This window comes from Clarias gariepinus, chromosome 2 (genome assembly GCF_024256425.1).
Source record: "Clarias gariepinus isolate MV-2021 ecotype Netherlands chromosome 2, CGAR_prim_01v2, whole genome shotgun sequence".
NCBI lineage: Eukaryota > Metazoa > Chordata > Actinopteri > Siluriformes > Clariidae > Clarias > Clarias gariepinus.
In genome coordinates this window covers 34667013-34677808 of record NC_071101.1, presented here as the reverse complement: position 1 = coordinate 34677808, position 10796 = coordinate 34667013, and the positions used below count along the sequence as shown (strand labels likewise).

Genomic DNA, 10796 nt, shown 5'->3' with positions numbered 1-10796 from the left:
CCTAAAACAAGAACCATGAGTGATTTTTGAGGGGGGCTATGTGGAAGTCCCTTGGGACAGTCATGTGCTAAAGTTGGTAAAAATGGCTCATGTTTCAACACGGTGTCTGCACAGCTTCAGTGCTTGGGGCCCCAAATAATAATAATGAGCTGTGATTATCACTAAAAACTTCTGTTGGCTAGTAATAATAAAGAGAACCGAGTGTTTCCCTTTAACCTTGTATCAGGGATGTTTTTATTTTTTCTAAAAAAGAACTGTACTTTTATGTTATTTCTTATATGCTTTTACTTTTGAAGACACATTGTAATATCGCGTAACCAATAGCACCAGGACTAATCCCATTTTTCCCTCCTCAGGCTGCGTCCCAAACCGCGTGGTACAGCACTGCGTGCTACAGCAGCGCGGCTCTCCCTGTGCTCGTGCGGAGTGGCGTTCGGCGCGCTCTGTAGTGCGGCACTGCGCGGTTTGGGACGCGCTCTGATTGAGCGCTCATGCGCGGAGCTGGGCTGAGGGGTGGGAGTGTACGGCAGCAGCCCACACACGCACACATACGCGCGCACACACACGGTATATAAACCCGAGATTCACGAATGATATATTAGTAAAAAAAACAGATTGGACACTTTGGACAGCAGAAGGATAAATGGGTGGCTGGTCAGTGGAAGGACGCAGTGGTTTTGGAGACAGAGCCTCTCTGGAGGTGTGTCCGAGGACGTTTCTTTCTCTTGGCTCCCCGATGCCGGTTCTTCTCGATCTCCTGTCTTAGCACTCGCCGATTCAGACGACTCGGTTTTGTTTTCTTGTGCCACCGTGCCTTTATCTACTTTTGGGATATCTGGAGAACTCTAAAGCGACGCATACGCACGCACACACACACACACACACACGCGCGCATACGCACACGCGCGCGGCGTCATGAAGTTCAAACCCAACCAGACGCGAACGTACGACGGTGAGGGCTTCAAGCAGCGCGCGGCGTGTCTGTGCTTCAGGAACGAGCGCGAGGATGAGGTACGACTCTCCATACCGTCTCATCCGACATTTTATACAACATGAAAAAATAACCTTTAGGTGCCTAACGCGCAACACATCAGATGCATCATGTATCATAATCATGTCATGTCATAGCAAGCAAACCTACAGCGTGGACATGCAGATTTTTTTTCATCCTGCGTTATCAAAGTGTGTGTGTGTGTGTGTGTGTGTGTGTTTGTATTTTGTTCAGATGTTCCAGGTTAGTTCCAGGATTTTCTGGTCAAATCATACCATGCTCTTTCTCAAATGCACTCCAGGTTAAAGTCTAATAGGGGTTTATACTGGTTTTCCTTGGCCTTTTTTGTTTTTTTGGAAAGCCAGATGACGTTTACTCACTGCTTCCACACCTCCATCCCCTCCCTTTAATTGGCAACATTTTCTGGTAGCAAAGTAACAAAATCCATCCTTTTTCCATTCGAGGTCAAGTTAACATTGGAAACACATTTTTTGGGGTGGCTGGATCACAACAAAATTGGCCGTTATTTATATATACATTCACACACACATGTACACACATACACTGTATGTGTGTGTTTGTGTGTGTGTGTATATACACACACCATTTCTCCTCGTACTAGATGATATAGATATTGCAGAATATATACATTTCTTGTTTTTTTTTTTTTTTAAAGATATTTGTCAACACACAAACATGCCATATTGAATAGATGACTCAACTGTGACCATCCTGACTCTTTTAAAAAATATATTTTTCCTGCTGGTTATGTTATGTTATTTGCCAAACTGCACATTTCTGCAACGTCAGAAAACCAAAAAATAACAGTGGTCAAATATTTAAATCATGCCACATCAGGGTTTAGTTTGTGTGATGCTGCAGGTAGTGTGTGGTATAATTGTTTGGATGAGGATTTTATTCATTTGAAACCCATTTAACAGGATTTTATCTCACAGCCTTCTGATCCATGGGCCATTGTCTTAATCACAGTGGTATTGTACATATGAGGGGAGTTCAAGTCAAACTGGGACTTGTGTTGAAATTTCTTGTGAATAAAGGCGTAAAATTTATTCATACTTACAGAAGACTTCAAGTACAGCGATGCGACTCTTAACCACATTAAAACATTTGAATGGAGCACAGAGCCAACTGCAGTTGATAAATTTTCACTGACTTGCTGTGGGAACTGTACACACAATCATTCCCCAACACCACTTGCACATTGCAGAAATTCATCTAGGAGTTATTGGCACATCCCCCGTACAGTCCTGACCTAAGCCATGTTTGGGCCATTAAAGGAGTTCATGGGAGGCCAGCATTTTAGAAATGAAGGAAGCAGTCCTACCAAGGCTCTGGCATATTGAGAATCCTTTCTTCCTTGATGGTATCCAGTAGTTATTTTATTATATTATATATATTTCATATTATATTTCATAACTGTGTTTTTTTTTATTTAATTTTTTTTTTTATTCTGCACAATTAAAATCCTGGTTTGACTTGAACACCCCTTGTGTATGTTTAACCTTTATAAATGTATCAGGTACATCGTAGCAGACATGCAATTTATTTCTACATTAACTGCTTTCACAAGTTCGTTTTCTTGGATGTTAACGTCAGGCCTCATGAATGTTATTGAAATCATAAAATTGCAATCTACTCGACTTCTCTGTTAAATGATCTTAAACGATGTCCTGTGATGATTTGTCGTCATCCTGTGCCGTCACGCCTGAGCGATGTTTCCTAGGATATTCTGACATTATTAATCGTAAGTACCCCCATGAAGAAAGTGCTGTGAGGTCAGCAGTGACTCATCAGGGCCAAAGCGTGTGTGTGTTCAGTGTGTGTCGGTGTGTGTATCAGCTCGGATCTGTGCTCCGGTTGTTGCTGAATCACTCTGCCGTGCTCTAACACAGGAGAACTCCTTATTACTCTCGGGTTACTGTCACTGTTGTAAACAGATCTGAGGCCAAGTCTTTATTCTTTATTCTCACTCGATTGTTCTGAGCTTAATTTCAACCCTGTGTGGGAGTTGTGTAGTCAGCTGAGCTGTAGCATAGAACCAGAGAAGGCCAACAGTAGCTGCACTTTTGTTTATGACTGAAAGCAGAAAGCATGGGGAGGGTGAGCGATTGGTGACTGCAGGTAAATCTCACATGAAGGGAAATATCTGACAGATGGTAGATTGCTTTACATTTATAGCGTCACAGTGTAATCCTGATTGCAGATCAGCTTAACTGATTATCACAGATGGTGATTTTTCAGTACCGTGAATTCATCCAATATATATAAGGTTTTCACACAAGTTGCATATTTATTATTCAATGTGTCATATGTAATATATATAGATTTAGATTTTGTTTTTTATTTAGAGATTTTCTTTTCCCGTTTTTGTAGTGCGTTTTCTGTATTTACCATATCATCACATTCATAACATGTTTTCCATCTAAATGTTTATTGTTTTTTCATATTTCAAGTTTTTTCCTTTTTGCCACGTGTTTGTGGTGTGTGTCTGCGTGTGTTGTGATATCATGTTTGTACATGACTTGAGACCCCTGAAAAAAGAAAAAAGATAGGTGGTTGACAAAAGAACATTTGACTGATGCACAGGCTAAAACATGTGATGTCATATATAATAAGCATTATTGTATGGTTCAGGGTTTTTTATTTATTTTTATCAACCCACTGGCTCTCGAGAGACTGCACGTTATTCCTGTTTTGTAAACACTGTTTCCTTATTGAAAGGTGAATATTAGAATTATTAGGTAGAATAATCACACAGGCTGTGAGCCTTGACCTAATCTCAACTTTCAGCTGTACACTTAGTCATGTGTGACTGTTCCAAACTGCAAAGAAATTCTCTGATATCAGGGCCTGAAGGGAAATCCAGGATCAAAGCAATGTTTTTTAAATTTTTTATTTCATTATTATGATTATTTAGTTTTTTTTTTTTTTTTTTAATGGTTTTCATTTTGTTATAGTGGAGGAAACGCCAAACCACAATAACCAAATTTTCCCCACAATTTCGGTCTGCATGTTGAAATAATGAGTCTAGCATTTGAATATTTAGTACAACAAATTTTGCACTGAGGGGGCATTTAGAGCAAAACCCATGCTTTAAGCTACGCGTACTGTGCATTACTGAAATACACCATGAGAAAATGGTCTTGTCCTTACATTTATATCTAAATGACATACGTTCACACTTCCTCCTCTGATAATGTAGATTCTTCTTTCTCAAATCAGAAGAGACAACAAGGGTTAAAAAAATAAAACGCTTCCCCTAAGCTCACTAGTTTTCACTCACCTTTAGTTGGGACAGCTAGCTGCTACTTGATGCTAGCTCGTACAGATAACAAACTTTTAAACATGCTCCTTATTTGGACAGCATTTCCCTTGTGATTCAGTGTGGCTAAAAAATCACCACAGAAATCGGCAAGCTCATGATAAGAAAGTGGAAATCGAAGGATTCAAAACCACATTCAAGCTACAGAAAGCAATGACTTGCATAGCACTAGCAATGCTAGCAGAGTAAGAGAAAAACAGGCTAGTATTTACAGCAATCAGCCATGACATTACAACCCAAAATATTATCATGCCCTGTGTTGTGTACGTTCGCCTTGTGCCGCCGGGAAGCCTCTGGCCCCTCTGGGCATGACTCTACGAGACCTCTGGTGGTGTACTGTGGAGTCTGGCTTCAGGACATTAACGGTAGAACCTGTGGGTTGCGGGGAGGGGCTTCAATGGATTGGACTTTGGCTGGTGCCTGCAATGGAAGCTTGATTTGGACTGACATCTGGGTAATTTAACAAAGGGGGATAAACAACTTTCAACTTTTGCCTGCTGAACCGCATACACGGCAGGCTGTAATGCGCTGGTACCTTTTTATCACGGCTAGCATTGACGTTTTCCATGATTTGTGCTACACTGGCTTTTCTGGTTTTGGACCAGATCAAATTAAATATCAGTGTTATTCAGTTCTCTTGGTAGTGGTGTTAGCGTTGTGCCTGATCAGTGTATAACACAAAATCATAACTCCCGGGGATGTTTGTCGATTTAGAATTTTGTGTACTGTTTGCAACCCCACTTAGTATGGGTCATTACATCTTTACTCTCAGAACTTCCCCCACACACTAAGGAACATGTATAGGTGCCAATGTGTGGCAGGTAGTGGTGGTGTGCTGGTCACCTTCTGCTACACTCTGCAAGGTGTTTGCTGAAGTGCAGAAATCACCCTCCAGGTTGGAACACACTGGAAAGTCAGGTGACAACTCATGACCTGACCTCAGCATAGAACAAGCAAACACATGGCTGGCACATATGGCTATGTGTGTCAAAGTGTGTCTAAGAGCTCATGTAACTAAATGATCATTAGTCTCACACACAAATCACACAATCCCATTACTATGGACAACACCTGACGCCTTCTCAGCAACCTGTGGAGAAGGCAATCGGAGTGAAGGTCTAAAGTACCCCATCAGCAGCTTCTGCGCTGGTTTACCAGTGCACACTTCCTCACCTTACCCTCACCTGCGAGGGTGCATTTCTTCGTCTAGTTTCTGCTCAGTGATGTCCATGGTTTTCTCTTTAAAGGGGCATATTGAAGCATCCTGTTTACAATAAACAGCACTAGAGGCACATTTCCTGTCATTCGTTCAGGTTCACATGCGCGACATGGGTGCGTCAGGTGCAAAGGGAAAATGATGAATTTGTGGTTTAAATAATGGCGGTGCAGCCTGGCGTGAAGAGGGTAAATTCTGGCCATGCAGGCTTGAGACACATGGAAATTCCAATTATGTGTTTTACCTTGAAACTTGAGTTATTAGCAGTGAGCATGCTAGAGGGAAATGAAGTGTGTTTTTCAAACCACAAGTTGTCATGGATGTGACTGATACTGTTATTATCCAACACGGTACATGACTAATATAAATTATGACCTTCCAATCGTCTCCATGCTTGGATGGACACTACAGGTTTTAAGACCCACTTTTTGTCTCTCCACTTAAGACAGAAAAGATTTTATGGAAGCAAATTATCTTTGTATAAGCTCATCAGTGTTCATCATTTTAAAGTGAAGCACTCTTTACTCACAAGTGGAATCACTTGACAGGTGTTGCTGGTGAGCAGCAGTCGTCACCCGGACCAGTGGATCGTTCCTGGGGGAGGAATGGAGCCAGAGGAAGAGCCGTGTGGAGCAGCAGTGAGGGAGGTTTATGAAGAAGTGAGTCGTTATCATCATTTATGTAATCAACTACAGCAAAAATGCATTCTGGGTTAGCGGTTTGTTAAATTAAATTAAACTAAACTATGCATAGTCCTTCCTTGACATCAAGACTGGACAAAGAATAAAAAAATATATCCTCCATATAATATTAGCAATAAAGTAGCTATACGCTAACCAGCTAACTGTGACAAATAATGTATTTTTATATCAATGTGTAGATTTCACAGTCTAATCTGTTCTTATATTTAAAGGACTCATATTATGCAAGTTAACACAAGTTTTAGAGTTTATACTACAAACTGCCTTTATTTCACTCCACCACCAAATCTGCAGTTTCAGTGTCTATGTAAATGAGCTACGAGAGGTCAGTAGAGCTGAGCAACAATTAGGGAAGGGGATGTTGTTTTATCACATCACAATAGAGCAGGGCTATTCAAATCCAGTCCTGGAGGGCCAGTTTCCAACACAGTCTGCTGATTCTTCTGTTTAAACGCGGCTGATTCATCTAATCCATTAATTACCAGGTTTAGGTGACGTGTGTTTGTGTTGGTGAATTATAAACTGTCTAGGACACTGGCTCTCCAGGACAGGATGTGAAGAGCCCTGGGAGTGTAAATAGCTCAAGTAATATTAGTGTCCTTTGAAATCTGACACTGATTAGATACCATTTTAGCGATATCACCTCTGTGACTTTTTCAGGTTTACTTGTGTCCGTGCACATCACCTGCAAAAAAGTCATAGGGTCGGTGCTGTTAAGCGTTTGTAGAGTGTGGACATCATGGCGGGAGTAACATCATTTTGTTGTCATACTTTGACCAGTTGCTGCGATACTATTAATTTCTGTAATACTGTGTTCTTATTTTAGAAAGAAGGGATTAAAATTATGGAAATGTATTCAGATATCGTCAAGTAAAATCACAACTAGATGACAACTAGGCACGGGCATGAAAAGAGTCTTAAACCTGAAATGTTTTACAGAAATAACCAGATATGAGAATATATATTATATTATATTATATTATATTATATTATATTATATTATATTATATTATATTATATTATATTATATTATATTATATTATATTATATTATATTATATTATATTATATTATATTATATTATATTAATTACACCAACACACCAGGCATTTGCGCAAGTCGGGGCAGTGCATGGCAGATAATTGTTTAGTTATATATACTGTGAGACCTAAACATCCAGTCAATTAAGAATTTAGTTGTCTAAATGAAATGTCTCATAGTACAACATGTAAAAAAAAACAAGCTGATTTTTCTTTGCTATAGTAGGCCTGTTCATGTTTTACTTCACAGAATATAATGTATTCTTAATGAAAAACCATGTTGCTTGCACATTTCAGTCATTAAGTCACTGAACCCTTAGGCACTACTGCTATGTTGCCTCACTGCCTCTTGTAGAACTTCAAAAGTGTCTTGGTGCACTTGTAGGACATTTTAAGGCAATTACTGCAGTAACCCTTGGGACATGAAATTCATACCCTCCATTTAGACGTTTTGTTAGTATAAATATGTGTATCGTTTTGTTCTAGGCTGGAGTGAAGGGGAAACTGGGTCGCCTCCTGGGTGTGTTTGAGGTGAGCCTCTTATTCTGTTATGGGTATTTGTAGTTTGCTGACCTTTATTACTTTTTTTGTCCATTATCATATATAAGGATTGATTATGGACATACAGTATGTTTTGACAAGACAAATTTTCATGATGCGTTCTGCTCTGAGAACACATTTCAATAAAATAATAACACACTTTCTGATAATCCTTCTGTCCCGGTTTCATGCAGCATAATCAGGACAGGAAGCATCGCACATACGTGTATGTCCTGACGGTGACAGAGACTCTGGAAGCCTGGGAGGACTCGGTCAATATCGGTAAGTTAACACAACTTTACACTTTTGACCTGTTTAACAGATTTGCAGTTGGTCTGAGTGTTAAACACCAGGAAAATCATTCTCCACACAGGTCATTCTCACGTTGTACAGCCACTGATATATGCCCGAGTTTAGAACTATGAAATCGTAGTAGAGATGGTTATGGTTTATCTTTTTTCCCCTAGGTCTAAGCCTTGGTCCTATGCAGCGTTGCACTGCTTATACACTGTATTAACGTATCAACACATACTGTGTCTCCCCCTGCAGGTCGAAAGCGAGAGTGGTTCCCAGTGGAGGAGGCTATAAAGATCCTGCAGAGCCACAAGCCTGTCCATGCGGAGTACCTGAGACATCTTCAGCTCAGCTGCTCCAGCAGCAACAACGGCAACATCCTACTTCCTCCTTCACCTCCAAACGACAACGCAGCCCGAGCTGCAGCATGCAGATAGAACTGCTGGCTATTTAATTTTCTCACGTGCATTCCCTCCAGGCTCAAATCTCTGGATCTGTACAAACATACATACACACACACACACACACACACACACACGGACATGTTCCTGGATGGGCCGAGATTTTTTTTAAAAGTGCTTTTGTTTTAAGGACTTTGTTAAAAATGCCTTAATTTTATTTTTTTTTTTTTATCATTCATTTTGTTTTCACTTGCTTTTATTATTCATGATTATGTCTACAAATTACACGTCTGTCAGCTTTACAAACTAAATCAACAACTGAACTCCCTTTACCTCACCTCCCCAGATGACCCCGGCACATCCTGGGGATAATGGAGTTGTTCTATGGACCTGGTGCCTGCTGTTTTAAAGGAGCCATTTGTAATTTTTAATACCCTGTGCTGTCTGCTTGGCAAATGAAACGCAAGTTGGGACCCGAAAAAAATGTACATTTTCAGGGAGCCTGAAATGAAGACAAACCTCATCTATTGCATAGCAGTGTTGTGACCCACTGTTTTCCCAACATATCTTTGATATATAATTAGCATTGAAGTTCCAGAAACACCTTTCAATATTACAAACTGCACATTTTAATTGGAGAGAAATGGAAAATGGTCATATTTTGGTTCTTTTTTTTTATTCTGGATTTTTCCAGTGTGAGTCTTCAGCCTGCTCTGTGTTTATTTTATTATTAGTTTGTAAGTCTGTTATTAGTACTGCTACATTGATTACCTCTGAAAACCATCCCTTTAATTGCTAGCCCTTTAACACTAGTCTGGAGCAGGCCAGGGCAGATTTAGACTGGCAGGACTTTTAAAAAGAATCACATGGTATTGCTATGTGAACCGAAAGCGTTGAGTATTAAGTAAGATCAGTTAAAGTAATGTCTTAAATTCAAATGTTCAAGCTAATTTTATTCCATTAGAAGTGCTAGGATTCTAACAAGCAAGGAATGCTAAAAACACCCCCTACACTTATTTTATGACTAAAAGGCCCAAATTATATATAAATGGCACTAATTCAATGTATAATACTGTATAAATTTCCTCCAACCAAGGCCATTTGTAATGACTTAACAATTTTTGTAAATATTTATTCTCAAGAAGTTTTAAGTAAAAACTAATGTCTTAAGCTTTAAAAAGTTTTCTATTAATTTTTTTTTCCCTGTTTTGATGATTTTTATAGTGATGGTTAAAATTCTAAGTAGACCTGATTTAGTCCAGAACTAATGCTGATCTCCACACGCGTTTCATACCACAAAGTGTGACGTACATTAGTGATGTGTGTGTGAGAGAGGGCATGCTCAAATCTGGTCAACACACTATCTTTTGGTGATGTTCTTCGTTACTTATTCTCTGGACCATGATACTCGGTGTCAATTATCTATTAGATGTTTTATGCACGGTTTCTCCTGGTGCACTTAAATAAATGATTGAAACCTAAATTAGAACACAAATACTTTATATATATATATATATATATATATATATATATATATAACTTATACATTTGTTTTTTTTTTATATTTTATAAATCGTGTAACTTGAAATGATGTTCTGGTGCTGTTTGGCTACGTGAAAATAAGGCAGATCAGTTCAGGTCCCCATCTAGGTAGGGGGTTAAAATTCGACCTCATGTTACCGCAAACAGGTCTAAAAGTTTAAAGTTAAACAATTCCATCTACATGCCTAAGGCTAGGTTTAATATTTAGTTCAATGTAATTAGAAATCTTGTCTAGCCACAGTTTCCATGTCGGTGATTACCAGCTAATGAGAGCAAAGCGATCAGGGTCGCCCCTCTCTTCCCCACTACTATTTCTGGTTCTAATCTGTAATGTATTTTATAATGATAAGGCTGTATTTAAACCTTTAGAACCTGAATGTTATGACTGTTCTTGACACCTTTTCAACGTAAAATATTGGTGGCTGAAGTATCACCCATACAGCTACCTAAATAATGCTGCTACTGTAAATCTAACACTCACCTTGATTAACTGGATGTTTTATTTATATAAACACAAAAAAAACCACCCTGACTTTGAGAGTTGCGCTGTATGTTGAGTAAATGGAATAATCCTGTGTGTATGTGTTTAGTATAAGAACCTCTCATGCTCGTGAATGTAAGAAATAAAAATGACTCTCTAGTGCCAAATTTTTTAGGGATATGCAAGATTATGGTTGTTCTTTTCTTCATTTTGAAGTGCCAGGGCGGATTTCCTTCAGAACTAGTGGG

At 39.2% G+C, this 10796-nt stretch overlaps 1 protein-coding gene across 1 annotated transcript; it reads left to right on the top strand.

The window, feature by feature from the left end:
• The first annotated feature begins 548 nt into the window (after positions 1-548).
• Positions 549-9621, top strand: nudt4b (nudix (nucleoside diphosphate linked moiety X)-type motif 4b). Its single transcript, XM_053478391.1, has 5 exons — positions 549-1011; positions 6099-6209; positions 7777-7821; positions 8025-8112; positions 8380-9621. The coding sequence occupies exons 1-5, from the start codon at positions 916-918 to the stop codon at positions 8559-8561; spliced, it is 522 nt and encodes a 173-aa protein (XP_053334366.1). The 5' UTR covers positions 549-915; the 3' UTR covers positions 8562-9621.
• Positions 9622-10796: the final 1175 nt, after the last annotated feature.